This window comes from Megalobrama amblycephala, linkage group LG8 (assembly GCF_018812025.1).
Source record: "Megalobrama amblycephala isolate DHTTF-2021 linkage group LG8, ASM1881202v1, whole genome shotgun sequence".
Classification (NCBI taxonomy): Eukaryota; Metazoa; Chordata; class Actinopteri; order Cypriniformes; family Xenocyprididae; genus Megalobrama; species Megalobrama amblycephala.
In genome coordinates, this window is record NC_063051.1 from 13,834,514 (window position 1) to 13,857,045 (window position 22,532).

The following is a 22,532-nucleotide window of genomic DNA, read 5'->3' on the forward strand; positions in this document are numbered from 1 at the left end:
TTTCTCTAGAAGAAGTCGGACTGTTTTTGAAGCTCAAAACAGTGATTATCTAAGGTGACTGCAGTCATACTCTGAGCCCCTCTTTGGTGGCCAAATGAGATTTTAGGATGCTGCTGTGGTAGAGATGGCGTTATTATGCCAATTATGAGCCTTACCGCATGCCAGGAAGCATGCGCTTGCACTTTTAGCTTTGATTCTCCAAGAGTATCATATGGACTTGTTAGAGGAATTTTATTAATCTGGGCAATCTGTGCATGTCATTCTGCAGGAGCTGTTTATGGGTAAATTTGTTTAAAATTGAAATTGACATTCGAACCCCATTCAGTGGCTTTGCCTGTTCAGCATGAAGCATCTTGAGATTTTACTACAGATGCCACTGACAGGTGTAATTTACAGCTCTTTGTGGTCTCAGTAAGATTTCTCTCAGCACTGCGACAAGGATTCTTTGAACCTACTTGCTATATGAGGCAGCTGGCTTATGCATATTTTCACCAAAGGAGGCAGAAGTTTTGTTTTGAACATAATAATGCAAAGTCATTTAATGCAAATGAACTTGCCATACAATAGAACGTCATTCATTTCGCACAACATCCTTTCCTTTCAGGTCTGGTGGCCATGATAGCACATGGTTTAAAAGCTAAGATGTTAGATTATCGGAGTTGAACAAACCATTTTCTTGCAATGTCCACATGGGATGTCTGAGGTTCTGTGATGTCCAAACAAATGAGTGATGGTGAGATACCAGTGCACTAGTTTGGCTGGAAAACATGAAGGTTGATGTAGCATGGAGTGATTTATTCCTCTTGAAGCTGACCAGTTTGACACATTGGGGACATTCCACCATTGGGTGTTATGAATGACAGCAAAGTGGGCGATTTAGCACAGTCGATGGATTGCACAGTGTCAGTCTTTAATGATGATTTGGTGATCTTATCGTATAGAGTTTTTCTTTCTTATTCATACTTTGAACTATTGTAGTCCATTCAAATGACTTACATATTCTAATCCTCTCCATTGTGACTATCACAGACAGTTTAGCAACATTTCGAGGGCAATGTGATCTGCATGTACAACACACACACACACACACACACACACACACACACACACACACACACACACACACACACACACACACACACACACACACACAAAACACATCTGTTCATTGTTTGTTCATAATAAGAAACATACCTACATTTAAAAGTGTAACAACAAAACCAATGCATTTACTTTCCATTATAAGTTATGAAAACGTTATCGCCTGACATTAATAAGTTATGTAATTTCCGTAACTGATGGTTGATGTCCTTCCTTGGCCGGCACTATTTTGTAAGCGTGTTGACTTTCAGAAATCCTCCTGACACTGGTATGCAGCGCGTCCACTGAGAGACGCTGACGCAGTTCAGGACTCGGGCATTCAGTTGATGGAGTGTGATAAGGCCTGTTTGGGGCATACTAATAAGTCATCTTGAGGTGGATATTCAAAACATGAGCTGCAAAATCTCAAATGCCACCAAAGATAAATGTTATTCAATGATAACAGTGCTGGCTGATATTTTGTATGAATTAGTCAAATATTGTTGTGTTAATGTGCTGGAGAAAGATGTCTGCTGGGCAGTGTTTCATTAGTATTTATCTACATAACTGCATTTAGTTTATTTTATAAAGTATATTTTATATAATCTCCCCTGATACTGCTCTATTCCCATCATAAATCTTATTTGATTGCTCTAAAAATATGTTCCCTAATTACAAGGCAGTTAACAACATGCAAGCACTGAAAACATTTGATGCCATTTAGGCTGTTAGACCCTTTCAGGGGAACTTACTGATTTGCAATAGAGCACACGGACCCCTAGTGGAAGTCCTGGGTACGTTTTGGTAAAGAGAGCCATTGAGAAGATGTATAAGTGGTGATATCGTGACGCGCTCCATTCAGTGCGAATCGAGTGAGAGCAAAAGGAGGTTCTCCACATCTAGGACTCTGCTTTACACCAACTCTGCCAGGTGGAAACCTAATAAAATGGATAACAATTGTAAGTACTTGGACATTAGAAATAATATTTAAAATGTTAAAATATATTTTAAATGTTTAAAATATTATAAAGTTATATTTTTATAATCTTTAAATTGAAGTTACTGGATAAATGCATCTATTTAAAATATAATTCTTAAAAAAAAAAAAAAAAAAAACATGCATGTTTGTAAAATTCAGGCTAAATGTGATGGATTACAAAAAAATCTATAATGTTAATTGTTTTTATAGTTCACAGTAAAGGTTGAAAACAGCTAAGAAATCAGCACCAAGCAGCAAAGGGCTTTTCCCTGTTCCTGGAGATCCTTGTGGTGCCACCTGTTAAGTTAAAGGGCTACTGGCTGATTATGCGCGAGGAAAAATAATCATTTCTCTGACATTTGTGGAGAAGTAGGCGTGCATATTTGGCACCATGGAGGACATCTTCAAGGATCAAGACTTTTGGTCCTTCAATGAGTCATCTAGAAACTCCAGCGTCACCAATGAAACTTACGGCGTGAACCAGACGGTGAACCCCCTGAAGCGGAACGAAGAGGTGGCAAAAGTGGAAGTTACTGTATTGGCCTTGGTGCTCTTCCTGGCACTCGCTGGTAACCTTTGCGTCCTTATTGCAATCCACACAGCCAAGCACAGTCAATCTCGCATGTATTACTTCATGAAGCACCTCAGCATTGCAGACTTGGTCGTGGCTGTCTTCCAGGTTCTTCCTCAACTCATCTGGGACATCACATTTCGCTTTTATGGACCAGACATCCTGTGCAGGTTGGTGAAATATCTTCAGACCGTTGGGATGTTCGCCTCCACGTACATGCTGGTGCTGATGTCCATAGACAGATGTATGGCAATCTGTCAGCCTCTCCGTTCTTTACACAAGCGAAAGGACCGTTGTTACGTGATTTGTTCTTGGGCGCTAAGCTTACTTTTCAGCATCCCACAGGTTTATATATTCTCCTTACGGGAGGTGGGTTCAGGAGTATATGATTGCTGGGGAGATTTCGTGCAGCCCTGGGGAGCGAAAGCCTACATTACATGGATTAGTCTGACAATATACATCATACCAGTGACCATTCTGAGTGTCTGCTACGGCCTTATAAGCTTTAAAATATGGCAAAACTTTAAAAGGAAGACGAAGAAGGACCCGTGTATCACTCTCACAACCAAAACATCGAAAAGCAGCGCGCTCACGCGGGTCAGCAGCGTCAAACTCATTTCCAAGGCCAAAATCACCACTGTTAAAATGACATTTGTTATCGTACTGGCTTATATAGTGTGCTGGACTCCGTTTTTCTCCGTACAGATGTGGTCAGCATGGGATCCTGAAGCACCAAGGGAAGGTAAGTAAGTTTCTTGAACAGTTTGATTAGCGTTGATTAGCACGTGCAATGCGAAATTGGTTATATGGAGACTATATGGAGGGCTAATTGATAACTATAGCCTGGTGGCATCGGTGAGGGAAGTCTGATTAACAATTGGTTAGTCTGGGGAATGTTCATTTCATTGGTTGTAGTTACAAAAAGTTTCCCCACCGTAATTGCTTCTGGATCTACATGCCATGTTGTCTTAAACTTATATTCTTAGTTTAAAATATAAATGTTCCCTGTCTATCTATCTATCTATCTATCTATCTATCTATCTATCTATCTATCTATCTATCTATCTATCTATCTATCTATCAAAAATAAAAATATCTTTTAGGTTATCTAAGTTATTAAACAGTAAATAATAGATACAATAGATACAGTAAATAACAGTACAGTTAACAGTTAAATAATAATAATAATCAAAATGTTTTTCATAAAATCATGTAAACAATGTATACATTAAATAGGTCTAAATCATGAAAGCATAAAATGAAAAAAAAAAAAAAAAAGGTCCAGAATATTGCAAAATATCAGCCAACACATGAAAAATAGATAAAATAAAGGAAACTTAAGTATATTTTTAAAGTAGGCTACCTCACTAATTAAACTAGGGATTCTAGCCTATATGTAGGTTCAGTTATGACGTCAGTTTGTAGGCCAATCCAGGAGGCAGTTTGCAATGAGTTCATTCGGAAGTTCCCTCAATAATGACTGTAATTTCACAAAAAGAAACTTCCCTGGACCACAAAACCAGCCATAAAGGTATTTTTTTTGAAATTGAGATTTATACATCTCATCATCTGAAAGCTGGATAAATAAGCTTTCCATTGATGTATGGTTTGTTAGGATATTGGACAATATTTGGCCGAGATACAACTTACACAATTTAAAAATATCGGAATTCTGGGGGTGCAAAAAAATCACAATATTGAGAAAATCGCCTTTAAAGTTGTCCAGATGAAGGCCTTAGCAATGTATGTCCACTCACAAAAATACATTTTTGATATATTTACAGTAGGAAATTTTCAAAATATCTTCATGGAACATAATCTTTACTTAATATCCTAATAATTTTTGGCATAAAAGAAAAATCGATAATTTTGACCCATACAATGTATCGTTGGCTATTACTACAAATATACCCGTGTGACTTATGACTGGTTTTGTGGCCCAGGGTCACAAATTACACACAGTCATACATAAAATAATTGTGAATTTTGATTTCTGTATACTGACTAACATGCTATGCTATGCTATTTTCACATTCAAGTTAAATATACAATTATCAGTCTGGTCATATACAGGTAAGATATAGCCGACAAAATTAAAATGGTAGCCAATGTGAGATGGTTCCTGACCATGACTTTTGTTCTTTCAAGCATTCTTTTCAAGGCACAAGAAATCAAGCTGGTTTTAATATATTGTAATACATTGGATAGGATGAATAAGGCTCTATCAGTCCAGATCTAGGATTGCTGTGATGGGCATCTTAATTTTAAATCACTACAGATGTACTACGCTATAAACGGCGGAGCTATAAAGACCAGCCTTGGGGAAACATTAATATTCAGAAGAGCTGCACCGCTTAAATCATGACCGTCTGCAGTATGAGAAATCCACTAAACCCAGGGAGAACGGGCGATAAATAACAGTTTTTTTTGTTTGTTTTTTTGTGAATAAATGAATGATGCAGCTATATGACATTAATACTGTATATTACATATGATGAAGTCATGTGCTCGATTGAGAAATTATTTACAAATAGTCATTTTGTTTTTACATTCAAGTTTTCAGTGCGAAAAGAGACATTCAGAAATTCTAGAACTTTTGAGCTTACTGAAGCATTACATTATTTAAAAACTCAAATTGATATATTCTTAACTAATATTTTTGTAAGCTCAAAAGTTGGATTTATCAGAGTCCCAAAGTTCCTGCATGGCTTCTCTTGTGTATATGGAAAAAGAAAAAAAAAAGTCAGTGAACAATGTTCTTGCCATGAGTTGTATGGACATTACCATGTTTGTCCTGCAATAAAGAGACTAAGGTCAGGTCACATGTCGCACACTTCAGAGAGAAAAATTAAATATTATCAGACACAGAGGAAAGAGAGTGTGAGATACTGTCTTGCATCATTACCTCCACCATACAAAATATATGTAACTATGATTACATCCACACATCACGGCAAGTTCAGCAAAACATTCTAAGTCTAAATATTAAGATAACTCAGAACAGATTTATGCATCAACAGTGGCTGACAAAGCCATAGTGGAATGCAGTTACTAATGACATTTCCCCAAATGTGTGAAATAATATCTGTTTCTTTTGGCCAAGACCAGGTAATTAGTTTTATAACACTGATGATCTGATGTGCTTAAACCCCAGCTGCAGCTCTAATAAGATTAAATGATAGCTGAAAACAGCATCTTCCCGTTGAACTTGCATATGTTTGCTTTATTTTGAGACCATGTTGGGTTTGGCAGTGTCATTACAGGTTTGGCCACTAGTTTTGTTCTCATCTCCATGACTCTTACTTGAATTACGAGAGAAAAACAGCTTTCCACTAAGTCTTGCACCTTTTTTGAACAGTAAAAACATTTGGACAAATGACACTCGCTGACCTGTCCTTCTAAAATGAAGAGCGATACGCTGAATTGTATGGATATTTTGTAAATATACACTACCGTTCAAATGTTTAGGGTCAGAAAGATTTTTTAATTATTATTCAGCAAGGACATGGATCAAATGTGAAACTTTCTATTAATCAAATAATCCCTTCAAAAATGTATATTACAGGTTCACAACATTGATAATAATAATAAATATTTCTTAAGCACCAAATCAGCATATTATTTCTGAAGGATCATGTAAGACTGAGGACTGGAGTAATGGCTGCTGAAAATTCATTCACAGGAATAAATACATTTAAAAAATAGTTATTTTAAATTGCAATAATATTTCACAATATTACTTTTTTACTATATGTTTGCAGCCTTGGTGAACATAGGAAACTTCTTTCAAAACGACTTTCCAAACCCCCACTTTTGAACAGTATGTGTTTTAAAGATCAAGTACCTTAATACTGTAATAGTTTTTAGCCTGATGAAAAAAAGAAATGTGCTTAAGTAAATCATCATCTAGCTTTGCATCCAGTTAAAATGTTAAATCTTACTTGAAGTATGCAGAATAATGCACTTTTGCAGCCTGGAAACTCTTTTTCATTGCTTCATATTAAAGAATATTTTCTTTCATTCTCTCTGTTCATTGATCTAACTGCCAGTGGTACAGAGATGTGCTTGCCCAGTTTTCTCTGATGCCTGTGAGCTCAGCACAAATAGGAGATAGCAAAAAGAAAAGCAATACACTTGACTGAAGCCCTATCTGGGTCTGTTGCTTACGCCTTCATTTCTAAATTCAATTTCCTTTACTCTGAGAGACTAAAGGATCAAACGGAGAAACGTTGTGTCTGGATGTTTGATGCGAATGACCACACAAGTGCACAAAAATGTACATTGAAAAATAAGTTCTTGTCAACCTGTTTGAGTCTTATTTAATCAATGTGTACATCAATGTTTTTGTTTTTTTGTTTTTTTTGCTCACGTGCTTTTGGTTTTTTATGTTACCGTCTTTTTTAAACTTCTGATAGTCATGGATGTTTGTTGAATAGGGAATTATGCTGCCTTCACATGCTGTCAGAAATTTCAGTTAGGCTACACTTTATTTTAAGGAGTCAGTATTACAGTGTAATTATACATTTAAGTACTGAGTAATAACAATTAACTGCATGTGCTTACATGTGCTTAGGTTTAGGGTTGGGGTGAGGGTTTGGTTTAGGGTTCATTTAATAATGCATGTTTTAGAGTTATTACTACAGTAACTACATGTAACGTGTAACAATGACACTAAAATAAAGTGTTACTGAAATGTCCTACTTCCCAATTCTAAAGTCGTGATTACTAGCTCCAAAGTCCCTTTAATGCTGCGTTTCAGGCAGGTTTTTGAGCCCGTAAGTCACGACTTCAAATCACGACTCACGACTTTGTAGCGTTCCAGGAAAGTCACGCCAAACTGCGTAAAAGTGTAAACAAACCAACATGGCGGACCGTACGGGGCTTATGCTCATTAACAATTATTTCTATCGCCAAAGGTGCTTACTCCTTGCTTATTTGAGCGAAACAGAGGAGGAAACGGCGCATAAGGCAAGAGAAGCTGTTATACCTTTTATTTTACCGTGCACTTGCATAAACACCGCATCCGTAGGGGCTGCCATTGTTGCTTCGTGGGTATGTGACGTCAGAACCCGTAACTGGGAGTACATCAATCTAGTACGAGTTCACGGGTGGGAAGTCACGGCTTTGACTGCTGTTCCAGTGCACTTTCACGGGTAGAAGGTTGGAAAAACACGGGTTACGATTTGCCTGGAACGCGGCATTAGACAAGTCATTTCACTCGGCGGCCATCTTTGAAACGCCTCTCGGGCATCCTGGGCATCATGCAATCTCTCTGAATGGGGAAACATCAAATTCTCCAAAACTGTTCAAAATCACCAACCTTACGATTAAATTTCATATTTGAAATCACCAATGAAATCTGACAACAACCGGCTCATAAATTTAAGTTTCTAAACGCTCGAATCATGACAAAAAAAAAAAAAAACTGTATTTTTCAGGCTGGATCAAGCTAATGCGCATGCGCAGACCTAAATGCGCGTCTCTTCGGAGGCGCGCGTCTGACTGTTTCTATAGAAACCGGTGATTCTAACGGCCGCTGAAGTGACGCGATGACTTTACCAGTCTGCGATTGGCTCTTATTTAGAAGGCGGGACTTATTCCGCCATATTGCGCGTTACACTTTTTCTCATTCAAAACAATACGAGTGACACGTCTTGTGTTATTCTATAGTCTATATTCTATATTCTAGGTCTTCACGTTTATGTTCTTTTATGTAAAGCCAGAATGTCCCTTTCATTGACAACCCTATATATAAAATACCAGTGCTTTTTTATACATCCACGGCTATCTTGATCTAGGGTTTCAGTAAAATACATGTTTCAGTGTTTCAAATACATTTTGCTGTGTATAAATCATAAAATATGCTTCAAATCATGCACTACACTAATGAATACCAATCACAACAGAGCCCAACTCAGTAACTCGGGTATCAAAAATAAATTAAAAGATTTTCCCAGTGAATATGACTTGACAGGGCATTCATGTCCAATATTTAACTAGGAAACTCGTATTTACTAATTATTAATAGCACATGAAGGTAGCATTAGTTGTTCTCCATATCTCCATATTCAGACCTCTTTTGGCACGTGAATGCACAGAAATGTGTGGTTTCAGAGTTTATACACTATAATTTAAAATGTTCTCGCCTTCTTTCTGTTTGCTCCGATTCTCTTTTGCTCTTCTCTAGAGTCTGTGGTGTACTGTCAAGTTGAATTACTGATTTTCAAGATATTCCTTCCTTTGGATGCTTTTCCCACTTGGATTTTTTCTACCTAACCAGCAGGACTTCTTTGGTTGTTTTTCTATTCCTGACACACATAGGTCTTTTTAAAATGCACCACAGTGTATTTTCAGAAAGATTTTGGGAAAAGGGCTCTGATGGGTCCATGGTTCATGTATCAGGTTCTTCTTTTTTTACCCTCATGCATCATCCATTTCTCAGAGTGAGGTTATCCAGAAAGAAGAATTTCTCAGGAGAAATGATTTATTTCACAGCCCATATACATTAGACTGCAATAGGCATGTCACGTTTAATCACAGTACACAATCAGCTCAACACCAGAATACTAATCAGACTTTTGATTACTATCACCTGGTTCTTATTTTCTCTTTGCATACTAACAGTAGCATTTAAGGACTACCTAAGTTGCCAAAGTTGCCATGTATGGCAAAGTAATGTCAGTATTCTAATGGTTTGGATTGAACATGGATTGTAAATTTTTGTTTTAAGATACAATCACATTAGCGAATTTTTTTAGCAAAATCGTGCAGACTAAAAAGGCTCATTGCCAACAGTGTAGCGATGTATGAAGCACAGCTCACACAGAAGTCACTTTCAAACCAGCTTTCTATTGGTCAAGGCTTGACAAACTTGAACCCACTGCAAAATTTCTATTTCTATGGACTACACATTCTTTATTTCTGTTTCCAGTATTGAGGGTAACACGAGTTATGTAATCAGATTACTTTTTTCAAGTAACTAGTAAAGTAACGCATTACTTTAAATTACTTTTTCAAATAAGTAACACAAGTTACTTTGTTTTCATATATTTATTGACTGACAGCTCTTCTATCCCCATGTTGCGAGAAATCAGGAGTGAGCCCTCTACTGTGCAGATGTGAATTTGCATTTCCTTCAGCCAACTTTTTTGATGTTGTTATTAAAAACAAACAAGCAATCCTCAGCCAGGTGAGGAAAAAGTAAAGCAAAAATAATGTAACACATTACTTTCCGTAAAAAGTAACTAAGTAACGCAATTACTTTTTTAGGGAGTAATGCAATATTGTAATGCATTACTTTTAAAAGTAACTTTCCCCAACACTATTTCTATGCAAAAACTAGTTTAGTTTTTAGGTTATTGTTTATTAATATTTATATTAATAATAAATGTAACTCTTCATTATTACACTGCCATTAAAAAATTTGGGGTCGGTTTTGCTTACCAAGTCTGCATTAATTTGATCAAATTACAATAAAAACTGTAATATTGTGAAATATATTTACAATTTAAAATAACTTTTATCTGTTTAAATGTGTTTTAAAGTGTACTTTGTTCTTGTGATGGCAAAGCTGAATTTTCAGCAGCCATTATTATAGTCTTCAGTGTCACATGATCCTTCAGAAATCATTATTCTGATTATCTGCTCAAGAAACAATTATTATTATTATTATTATCAAAGTTGAAAACAGTTGTGCTGATTAATATATTTGTGGAAACAGTGATACATTTTTGTATTAATTAAGTATTAATTTCTTAAAAATACTTACTGACCCCAAACTTTTGAACAGTAGTGTATGTCATATTTTGCCACCGTTTTATAGAAGCAATAAGTGACCCATGGTTAAAGGGGTTTTTCCTTCTACTTGTGCCTGAGAACACCTCTTTCCCATGATGATAAAATCACAGTAATGTATGACCTTGATTGGCTCATTGCTTAAATGTAAATAGGAGCAGAATGAGTTTACCTCAGTCAGTCATCTCCTGCTTTCTAGCTTAGCAGATCTTTCAGCATTGTTATGAGCTAGCAAACAATCTGTTGTTTATTCTGTCTATATTTGTCTGTTTGTAAAAGATCTTAAAGAAGGACAGCTCAGTGACAGATTATACTGATTACACCACAGTCTACCAATGCTGTTTTTATTTAAAAAAAAAAAAAAAAAAAAGGAAAAAAAAAAGAAGTCATCTGACATCATGCTTCTCACAGCAGTTAGTTTTTAATGCCACATAGTGTATGCATATCCCTTCAAGATTGAAAATAGCAATAAAGCATGTCTGAGCTTGGGACACTGTGCTGAATGACATTCAAGATTTCCCCCTTTTTTGGACTTCTAAAGATAAACAGTACAGTGGTGCAGACCCTTATCAAAATACAAAATAAATCACTTCATTTGCAAATGACTGTTGAATTAGTGTCTAATGTCTTCCCAGTAAAATGTTTTCATCTTCCTCATTGCAGTCGCTCATTCAGATTTGATCTGCGCTAATATCGGATCTGAGGGATTGCTCTGTATGAGGTTAAATACAGGACACCAGCCTATACTACTCATCTCAAATAGCTGTCAAATATCAATTCGGCAGGAAATGTCACTCTTACGCTGAAAAAAATGTAGGATTTCCTTTAAAACATTTTTTTACTCTGAAACTGCTTTTTAAATAATTACAAAGAAACGGCAAGTAGCATTGAATTAAACGTGAATTTTTGAGGTACAGTAGAAAGACTGAAATAATATTTTCTTGGAAAACATACTCCAATAATCTTTGTTTTATTTAACTTTGAAATGTTACTTTTTAAAGTGGTGTAAAAGTCATCCTATTAAAGTTGAGATCATGTGCAATTATTGAACTTAATAATTTTCTCTGTGCTTGTTTATAACAAATTAAGAAAAAGATTTTAGTATTAATGATCCTTATTCATATCATTAAATGTTCTCACTGTATGTTTAAGTGTGTAATTTAGATTTTATTTTTACTTGGTGTGAAGAGCATTTGAAAAAATCTCAAGAACATTTTTCCACTATAAAGAACCTGAAAAGGTGGTGGATGTTAAAGGTGCCGTAGAACACATTTTCAAAAGATGTAATATAAGTCTAAGGTGTCCCCTGAATGTGTCTGTGAAGTTTCAGCTCAAAATACCCCATAGATTTTTTTTTTCCATTTTTTTAACTGCCTATTTTGGGGCATCATTAAATATGCGCCGATTCAGCACACGGCCCCTTTAAATTCTCGCGCTCCCCGCTCTGAGCTCGCGACTGCCTTAAACAGCATAAACAAAGTTCACACAGCTAATATAACCCTCAAAATGGATCTTTACAAAGTGTTCATCATGCAACATGTCTAATCGCGTAAGTACAGTGTTTATTTGGATGTTTACATTTGATTCTGAATGAGTTTGTTGGTGCTCCGTGGCTAAAGCTAACATTACACACTGTTGGAGAGATTTATAAAGAATGAAGTTATGTTTATGAATTATACAGACTGCAAGTGTTTAATAATGAAAATAACGGCGGCTCTTGTCTCCATGAATACAGTAAGAAACGATGGTAACTTTAACCACATTTAACAGTACATTAGCAACATGCTAACGAAACATTTAGAAAGACAATTTACAAATATCACTAAAAATACAATGTTATCATGGATCATGTCAGTTATTATCGCTCCATCTGCCATTTTTCGCTATTGTTCTTGCTTGTTTACCTAGTCTGATGATTCAGCTGTGCACATCCAGACGTCCTGCCCTTGTCTAATGCCTTGAACATAAGCTGGTATATGCAAATATTGGGGGCGTACATATTAATGATCCCGACTGTTACGTAACAGTCGGTGTTATGTTGCGATTCGCCTGTTCTTCGGAGGTCTTTTAAACAAATGAGATTTACATAAGAAGGAGGAAACAATGGTGTTTGAGACTCACTGTATGTCATTTCCATGTACTGAACTCTTGTTATTCAACTATGCCAAGGTAAATTCAATTTTTTTCACCTTTAAAGGTTCTTTATGGAACCATCAATGCGAATAAATAACCTTTATTTTTAAGAGTATAGTCATTATATAATTAACATACAATATTACAATATTATGAAAGCACTGACATAGCAGAAAACTAACCTAACAGGTTAAAACAAGATCACTTAGTTGGAATACAATGTGTGTTCTGCTCTTTACATTGTTTAGTTAAAGCTGTTTCTTTTCCTCTACAGCAATGCCCTTTATCATCTCCATGTTGCTGGCCAGTCTGAACAGCTGCTGTAACCCCTGGATTTACATGTTTTTTGCTGGGCATCTCTTCCATGACCTTAAGCAGAACCTGCTGTGCTGTTCCACGCTCTATCTGAAGTCCTCTCAATGTCGCTATGATCCGGAGCAAGATTCCCGTAAGAGCAACTCTTCCACCTACGTCATCAAAAGTACCAGCAGCCAGCGGAGTATCACCCAGACCTCCGTCACATAAACCAGATGTACCTCCAAACCATTTTTTCCCCCCCACAATTTAAAAGCCAGATGAAGGACAAGAAAGCTAAAATGTAAACCCACACAAGACTGCAATGCAAGCTAAATGTCACAATCAGTTTGCTTCAGCTGTGTTTTCGTTTGGGAATTATTCCAAATTTCATTTTAATTACCCCTCTTCTTTTCACCCGTTTTCTTATCTCTGAGGACCTTGAGCAGCAGTAATCTATTCCTTACCTTCATGTATTGTGCTTCTAGACATTACAGAAGGAACGTTGTTCAATTCTGACCATGTTTATGGTGTATTGACACTAGTCACAGGTCTTCATCGTTTAAACTGCTATCTGATTGTGCGTACACATTCCGCTTGGCATATACGTGTCTTGGTGCTGGGCACCAAAATTTGCAGCGCTTCATGAAGCTCATGAAAACAGGATGTGGCTGAATTAGCTTCGATGATTGTGGTACAAAACATAACAGATGTTATGTGCCACATAAAACCTTCGTTCACTATCATAGATCTATTTAGGAGAAGCAAAGTTTGCATATGGCCTGAACAGCCAGATGGATTTACACTAGGCCAATTCTCAAACCACCAGATCGAATTTCTGACGGTCTTAAATGTGTCTTAGAGTGTCCAAGTGTAAATACCCCTGATGTGATGTAAACATGCAAAAACCACTGAACCTTAAAAGGATAGTTCTCCCAAAAATGAATATTTTGTCATCCATTACTCAACCCTATGTCCACCTATAAAATGCTTATTCATTAAAAAAAGGAAAGGAAAGCAGTGAAATGTAATAAAATGCTCACTACTTATCGTCAAAGATGAAGATTGACGTACTTTGTACGTACTGAAGACGAAAGCAGGATTATATCATTTTAGTTTTCAACTAAAAATGGAAAACGTTTTTTGCATTTTGGCTGTTTATTTACACGAAAGCAGCGTTTTGGGGATTCAAAGTGCAAGTTTTTGAACAATACTGTTATAACAACACCGTGTAAACTACAAACACTCAATTTCATGAAAACGGTGGCGTCATGCGTATTATGTGTTCAGTCTATTGGCACATAGTGTTTCTTTACAAAGTGACATCGCCAACTACTGGCCTGGCATGCATAATACAGCGTTTTAAACGTTTTCGTGGATCCGTTGTTTTGACAATGTTGTTGTCTGTATGCGAAAAAACCTTTCCATTTTTAGTACATTGTTGTCTTGTAAACGTACCCCTATGTGTTACAAGGAGGCAACTGTCACTAGTAACACAAAACAGCTTACATGCAGATTTCAGAAGAGGAGGTTAACAACAAGATGGGCTAGTGAGAAACATGGCCAGTTGATCATTTTTAATTAACTTAATTGTTAAAATAGATTTTTATGTTTATTTCTTTGTTTGTTTTAAGAACACAAGCACTTTTCATTGTTGGCACATACATGTTCTTGATATCACTGTACTTTATCATTTTACATGTAAACTTTACTGTCAAGCCTAGATGACCACCTCTTTGCAAAATGTTTCTGCAATGCATCATGGTAATCAAATATGACAAACACCTGATTTGTTTTTAAAAGTGAAGGACTGGTTGTTTACTCCACTTTTATGGTTGTTTGACTTGTAAGAGAGTATTTGTAATCAATAAGATTAAAGTGTTTATTCCACTTACATATTTTGCTTAATATTGCTAAATACTTATGATTATGTTTGTTGCTTCATCTTTATAAAATATTCTGAAGAAAAAATGTTTAAGAGGACAAGTACATTTTACATAATTTTTTACGAGTGCTGCAAGATAAGAAGGAAAAAGAAAAGGCAGTATTATCAGCAGAAGATATTTATTTCATAAGGTTTAAATACTCTATTCACTGAAACTTTTGTTACTTTCCCATTTAAAAAGCTACTGATTTTTCTTCCTGAAAAATTATATTGCCAATTTACTTTTAATATGTGTAGCTGTAGATTTTATTTATTGAAATAAATTGTATGTGTTGATGTCTAACTGTGAGTAAATGTGTTGACAATTTGAGTATAAAAAGCCACACTAATATATTTTTTGATAGCTGTACCCTTTCATAGTTATTAGTGGAAATGACACATTTAATCATGAATTCACGGCATCAATTTAAGAAACAAAATCATATTTAATGGGTGACAAATGTGGGAGCATAAAAATTATTTGGTGAATTAATTAGTTGTAATGCATCAAACTTGCTTTACACAAATGAAGCCAGAATTTTTTTAAATTCTCATAATCTGTCACACACCTGAAACTCACAAAATATCATATATATATATGAAGCACAATTCAAACCATTACTGTTTAAACCAAAATGTTTAATTAGTAGTTGTACAGAATACATCTGACATTGTCATGATAAAAATACCACACTCAGCAACATACCATTTTTAATCTGTCAAACTTAGAAACCCCATGATATCAGATATCAAATAAGACTTATTCTCCATTGTCAGTCAGAGACGCCTTTAATCATAGATACATTTCTCTGAACAAACAGGTGGCCTAATACTGAATTGCTCCCAAAGCCTCTTACGAACACTGAGAACATAAAAACACTGCATGGGGCACTGCATATGCATTTCTTTCATTGATGTAGTCTTTTCATTTTTAGGGAACCCAAAATTAGATATTTGTAAAATAAAACATTTTCCTCCAAGGACCGAACATGTAAACCTTGATTTGTCTAGGAAATCTAAACCTCTTTGCGTAATGCCACCCGTACACTGCTGAAAATTTTCCCTAGAGCTTCGAACAAGGGGTCACAGAAGGTGTGGATGCAGAGAGAGTAGATTCGACTCAGGCACTGGGTCTCGATCAGATAGCTCTTAATGCAGGGCATGACTGCCCAAATGTGACAGAAGGAGATGCAGGCAAAACAGAAGCCCCACAGCAGCGCCACTGGGATGCCAAAGATGGCGGACAGCACACGGTAGCACCAGTACTTGGAGACGGTGAAGGTGGTGTAGCTGGCCTTCCACACTCCATCCATACTGTGGGTGCCATCGGGCTCGGCTATCACATCCTCAAAATCCACCTTGGATTATTGGGGGACAAAAGATATGGTAACACCGGTTAGTACAAGTTTCCAAGGACCAGAGATTTTCTGCCAAATCGCTTAGCCTATTGAGCAACCAGAAGTCAATGTCAGGCATGTGGCATGGGTTCTCTACTGATTGTGCTCCTAAAATGGAGGATGATTAATTCTCCAAACAGTGACATTTGATATCAAAATACCCCGCATCAGTAGAAGGCAGTCTGGCACCTTGTTTATTTCAGCTTCATTCTCTTAATAGAGAGTAAGAGGAACTATTTCAGTAAGTTATTTACAATCTTTATGTAACATCTATTTAAGAGCTGAGAGAGAAAAAACTAAAATCTTTTGTAATTAAACTATTGAATGAGATAGAGAATACTGGAAATCTAAATCTCATAGAAGAAGAAGAAATATATTTAATTTTAATTAAAAAAAAAAAGAAATTAATACTTTTATTCAGCAAGGATACACTAAATTGATCTAAAGTGATAGTAAAAACTCTATTTCAGATAAATTATGTTCTTTTGAACTTTGCATTCTGAAGAAAATGTACCACAGTTTCCAAAACAATATATATAAAAAACATTTAGTAGCACTTTTTTTTTTTTTAACATTGATAATAATAAGAAATAAGCATCAAATCAGCATAATGATTTCTGATGGTTCAAATATGGAAATAAATTACAGTTTAAAATAGAAAACAGTCAATTTAAATTGTAATAATATTTCACAATTTTACTATTTTATTGTATTCTTGATCAAAATAAATGCAGGCTTGGTGAGCATTAGAGACTTCAAAAACATAAACTTTATATAAACAGTGAGAGATATATATAGATACAGATATATATAACTACGAGGGTAAGATCGCTGTTGTTATTAGCAACACTTTGTGTACTTCTCACTGTTTATCTATAGTTTATATAGTACTGTTTATTATATATCTATATATAGTGAGAAGTACACAAAGTGTTGCTAATGACAACAGTGATCCACAGTCAACAGTGGAAGAACAACATAGTGTAATTTTTACCATATACTATATAAATTTGTATACGTGGCTCAATAAATAGTCAATATAAAAAATAAAAAAAATCACAGTTTCCTCTACTAATCTAGTGAATTATTAAAACACATGGGAGCTACTGAAGAAGTAATACATTTTACTGTCCGACACACCCTTTTACCTCCTTCTATAAATACTGATAGTATGGCCTGTCCTGGCAGATGAAGTAGGTTTAGTGCTATTTTTGGGTCATGCCGTGTAGCTACAGTGTAAGCGCAGCACACACAAGTCTGTCTCTACGGACCAGATCACCAATCCACTCATATCAATTCCACCATTTAGGAAGTTAGTGAATAGTTTGCATGCTTTATCAGTTTCTCAAAATGTATTTATAGCTATATGTACACATTTTTGTCAAATATATGATTATTGGGCTATTTTGACCGAACGAAAAGATAATATTTTTTTTGCAAGCTATTAGTTTCTGCAAATACTTCCCAGAACCAACACGTTTTTTATTTTTGTTTAAATGGCATTTCAACTGAAATTAACAACCAAGTTTCAGTGCCAAACTTGTTAACACACACAGAACTAAAGCATGGTATGGTCAAACCAAAAACACACATACCTTCACAACATCTTCATTGATCAGCTTGGGGTCCCTGTTGATCAAGTCAATCTCCTTGGTGTGACTATCCCTCAGGATTTTCTCCTCGTTGGTGTTATACTGGTCCGCCATATTGGGGGCCTCTGGCCCAAAACTGGTTAGAACAGGATAGGTGTATTGCAGAAGTGGCCGAAATAAGGAAAGTGAAGCAAACTCGACCGAAGGAAAAGTGTCAGAATGGCCCCACAGTCCCTAGTCCCTTTTAATTCTTCAATCTGTGGACTGACGACACGCCTGGAATGCTAGGGACAGCTGCGCCGGCCAGGGCTCCTGTCTAAAGAAGGGTCCTGTCTGTCTCTCTTGCTCACGCTGACTGTCTCACTCTGTATGTTACCCTCCTCTACCCCCACCCATTACCTATTCTGCCCCACACAGCCCATACTCCCCAGTCCATAACTCACACACTTGGTAAAAGCACCTCTTGAAGGGGAAACCAGGGGCCGTGTCACATTTCACACACGGCTGCGGGGTCAGCCAGGCAAGAGTTGCACAGTGGCACGAATTTCCACTGTGAAGTGTTGCTTTGAAAACCGATGCCCAAAGATACAACACATATTTTCAAAGCATTAATATTAGGTGTGTTAAACTATTCTGTTTCAGTGTTATTTCAGTATTTTTGAGATACTGTTATAGTTTTTATTATTATTTTAAATTAGTTTTTATTTTTTACATTTTAATTTTAAATCCAGTTGCAGTTTTAGTAATGTTGTTGCGTTTTTGTCATTTTTTTTTTTTTTTAATAAATATGTCTATATAGCTTTTATTCATTTTGATTTCAGTTTTAGGTATTTTAGTACATCAAATAATTTAGTAAACTAAATGAAAATGAAAAAATTAGCTGAAATAATTTTTTATATATATTTTTATATTTATATAATTTGTTATATATATTTTCATTTATTTCAGTTGAAATATAATTTCATTAATTTAAAGGTGCCCTAGATTGTTTTTTTACAAGATGTAATATAAGTCCTAGGTGTCCCCTGAATGTGTCTGTGAAGTTTCAGCTCAAAATACCCCATAGATTTTTTTTTATTAATTTTTTTAGCTGCCTATTTTGGGGCATCATTAACTATGCACTGATTTTTTCAGCGCGCCGCCCCTTTAAGAGATGCGCTCTCTCTGCCCCACGAGCTCTCGACTATATATACATCGCATAAACAAAGTTCACACAGCTAATATAACCCTTAAATGGATCTTTACAAGATGTTCGTCATGCATGCTGTATGCATGCTTCGAATTATGTGAGTAAAGTATTTATTTAGATGGTTACGTTTGATTCTGTGTGAGTTTGAGGCTGTGCTCTGTGGCTAAAGCTAACATTACACACTGTTGGAGAGATTTATAAAGAATGAAGTTGTGTTTATGAATTATACAGACTGCACGTGTTTAAAAATGAAAATAGCAACGATTCTCGTCTCCGTGAATACAGTAAGAAATGATGGTAACTTTAACCTCATTTAACAGTATATTAGCAACATGCTAATGAAACATTTAGAAAGACAATTTACAAATATCACTAAAAATATCATGATATCATGGATCATGTCAGTTATTATTGCTCCATCTGCCATTTTTCGCTGTTGTTCTTGCTTGCTTACCTTGTCTGTGCACAGATCCAGCCGTTAATACTGCCTTTCCTTGTGTAATGCGTCGAATGGGCTGGCATTATGCAAATATTGGGGTCATACATATTAATGATCCCGACTGTTACGTAACAGTCGGTGTTATGTTGAGATCCGAGTGTTTTCCGAAAGTCTTTCAAACAAATGAGATTTACATAAGAAAGAGGAAGCAATGGGGTTTGAAACTCAATGTATGTCTTTTCCATGTACTGAACTCTTGTTATTCAACTGTGCCAAGATAAATTCAGTTTTTCATTCGAGGGCACCTTTAAATGAAAATAGAAATATAAATTTAAATATAATAACAGTAAAAAATAACTATAATAACCATGTTCTTTTAAAATAATTTTAACACATAACACATAAAATATTATGTTAACATTTCAATTCTTTTATTCTCCAAAAATAAAATAAAATAAAATAAAATAAAATAAAATAAAATAAAATAAAATAAAATAAAATAAAATAAAATAAAATAAAACTTAAAAAACGAAGCTGGTGTATTGTCCTGCTAAAAGACAGAAAGATTTTTATATGTTCTGGGATTGAGATAAAAAGGTCTCTAAGGTCTTTGAGAATGTGTGCCTCACTTTGCAATTTTCATTGACATGAACAGCATAAAATTTGCTGCTGCTATGTTTTTTTTTTTTTAATAACTAATTAAATAATATCAGCTTTGTGTAATCCTGCAGTTGCTGTACATCACTTTTCATCGTTATGTCTATGTCTTTATAATGAATTACACTACTAAAAGATAAAAAAAAAATGGATTTTTGAACATTCTTTGCTGAGATGCACCAAAAATAGTAACAGGAGGCTGTAAATGTGCCAGAGGTGTGTGTGGAATGTCTTTCTGCTAATTAGAGAAATATTCTCAGTGTTCTGTGAGTTGGGATGGGGTTCAGGTCCTGAGGGAGAGCAGCAGAGAACAAAAATACCCCTCCCAGACATGCTTGGATCGACCATTTATATCTGTGGGACTGTTTATATCAGTGGGGAGTGAACCAACTTTGTCTGTGCTTAGCTCTACTCTTTACTACATAAACAAGAATATTTAAATGTGTGAGCCAAAATTAGAAGCCGGCTGCTATATTAATATGCAAACCTGAAGCTTGAACAGAGCTATTTAAAAGTTTTCATTTTTAGCATGCAAAGCTTAGTAATCAGTACTGTTTTTAAACAAGTGATTTTCTAGATGAAACATGCATGAGTGAGGAAGAGGATGAGATAACTCTCCCATGAGCAGCTTTTGCCTCAAGAGATGTATTGTTTTTATTTTGTAAACTACTTGGGACACCAAAATTGCTCGAAGGGCTGATAGATGAGCATCAATATAGTGGGTACGGGAAGTATTCAGACCCCCTTAAATTTCAATCTTTGTTATATTGCAGCCATTTGCTAAAATCATTTAAGTTCATTTTTTTTTCCTCATTAATGTACACACAGCACACCATATTGACAGAAAAACACAGAATTGTTGACATTTTTGCAGATTTATTAAAAAAGAAAAACTGAAATATCACATGGTCCTAAGTATTCAGACCCTTTCTCAGTATTTAGTAGAAGCACCCTAGAACCATGAGTCTTTTTGGGAAAGATGCAAAAAGTTTTTCACACCTGGATTTGGGGATCCTCTGCCATTCCTCCTTGCAGATCCTCTCCAGTTCTGTCAGGTTGGATGGTATATGTTGGTGGACAGCCATTTTTAGGTCTCTCCAGAGATGCTCAATTGGGTTTAAGTCAGGGCTCTGGCTGGGCCATTCAAGAACAGTCACGGAGTTGTTGTGAAGCCACTCCTTCGTTATTTTAGCTGTGTGCTTAGGGTCATTGTCTTGTTGGAAGGTAAACCTTCGGCCCAGTCTGTACTTGGCCGCATTCATCTTTCCCTCGATTGCAACCAGTCGTCCTGTCCCTGCAGCTGAAAAACACCCCCACAGCATGATGCTGCCACCACCATGCTTCACTGTTGGGACTGTATTGGACAGGTGATGAGCAGTGCCTGGTTTTCTCCACACATACTGCTTAGAATTAAGGCCAAAAAGTTCTATCTTGGTCTCATCAGACCAGACAATCTTATTTCTCACCTTCTTGGCAAACTCCATGCAGGCTTTCATGTGTCTTGCACTGAGGAGAGGCTTCCGTCGGGCTACTCTGCCATAAAGCCCTGACTGGTGGAGGGCTGCAGTGATGGTTGACTTTCTACAACTTTCTCCCATCTCCCGACTGCATCTCTGGAGCTCAGCCACAGTGATCTTTGGGTTCTTCTTTACCTCTCTCACCAAGGCTCTTCTCCCCCGATAGCTCAGTTTGGCCGGACGGCCAGCTCTAGGAAGGGTTCTGGTCGTCCCAAACGTCTTCCATTTAAGGATTATGGAGGCCACTGTGCTCTTAGGAACCTTAAGTGCAGCAGAATTTTTTTTGTAACCTTGGCCAGATCTGTGCCTTGCCACAATTATGTCTCTGAGCTCTTCAGGCAGTTCCTTTGACCTCATGATTCTCATTTGCTCTGACATGCACTGTGAGCTATAAGGTCTTATATAGACAGGTGTGTGGCTTTCCTAATCAAGTCCAATCAGTATAATCAAACACAGCTGGACTCAAATGAAGGTGTAGAACCATCTCAAGGATGATCAGAAGAAATGGACAGCACCTGAGTTAAATATATGAGTGTCACAGCAAAGGGTCTGAATACTTAGGACCATGTGATATTTCAGTTTTTCTTTTTTAATAAATCTGCAAAAATGTCAACAATTCTGTTTTTCTGTCAATATGGGGTGCTGTGTGTACACTAATGCGGAAAAAAAATTAACTTAAATGATTTTAGCAAATGGCTGCAATATAACAAAGAGTGAAAAATTTAAGGGGGTCTGAATACTTTCCGTACCCACTGTATATATGCATATATTCCTTCTCAAATTGAAATGTTCCAGAGACAGAATTGTGGCAAGGCACAGATCTGGCCAAGGTTACAAAAAACTTTCTGCTGCACTTAAGGTTCCTAAGAGCACAGTGGCCTCCACAATCCTTAAATGGAAGACATTTGGGATGATCAGAACCCTTCCTAGAGCTGGCCGTCCGGCCAAACTGAGCTATCGGGGGAG

The 22,532-nt window shown here is 36.3% G+C and overlaps 2 protein-coding genes and 1 long non-coding RNA gene across 3 annotated transcripts; 1 reads left to right on the forward strand and 2 right to left on the reverse strand.

The window, feature by feature from the left end:
• Positions 1–411: 411 nt before the first annotated feature.
• On the reverse strand, positions 412–3,408 carry LOC125273829. The gene is made up of 3 exons (XR_007186124.1): positions 3,295–3,408; positions 1,833–2,018; positions 412–1,444 (listed from the first exon to the last, which is right to left on the reverse strand). It is a non-coding gene; the product is annotated as an uncharacterized LOC125273829 (long non-coding RNA).
• oxtra (oxytocin receptor a) lies at positions 1,950–15,090 on the forward strand. Its single transcript, XM_048199538.1, has 3 exons — positions 1,950–2,039; positions 2,270–3,372; positions 12,832–15,090. The coding sequence occupies exons 2-3, from the start codon at positions 2,451–2,453 to the stop codon at positions 13,080–13,082; spliced, it is 1,173 nt and encodes a 390-aa protein (XP_048055495.1). The 5' UTR covers positions 1,950–2,039; positions 2,270–2,450; the 3' UTR covers positions 13,083–15,090.
• A 303-nt stretch (positions 15,091–15,393) lies between these two features.
• Positions 15,394–18,134, reverse strand: cav3 (caveolin 3). The gene is made up of 2 exons (XM_048199539.1): positions 17,768–18,134; positions 15,394–16,133 (listed from the first exon to the last, which is right to left on the reverse strand). The coding sequence occupies exons 1-2, from the start codon at positions 17,876–17,878 to the stop codon at positions 15,792–15,794; spliced, it is 453 nt and encodes a 150-aa protein (XP_048055496.1). The 5' UTR covers positions 17,879–18,134; the 3' UTR covers positions 15,394–15,791.
• Positions 18,135–22,532: the final 4,398 nt, after the last annotated feature.

Bases quoted from the DNA above. Each gene is read 5' to 3' on its own strand.
- oxtra (XM_048199538.1), top strand. From the start codon at position 2,451: ATGGAGGACATCTTCAAGGATCAAGACTTTTGGTCCTTCAATGAGTCA. The intron at 3,373-12,831 runs GTAAGTAAGTTT...TTTCCTCTACAG, and splicing joins TCCTGAAGCACCAAGGGAAG to CAATGCCCTTTATCATCTCC.
- cav3 (XM_048199539.1), bottom strand. From the start codon at position 17,878: ATGGCGGACCAGTATAACACCAACGAGGAGAAAATCCTGAGGGATAGT. The intron at 16,134-17,767 runs GTATGTGTGTTT...CAATAATCCAAG, and splicing joins TCAATGAAGATGTTGTGAAG to GTGGATTTTGAGGATGTGAT.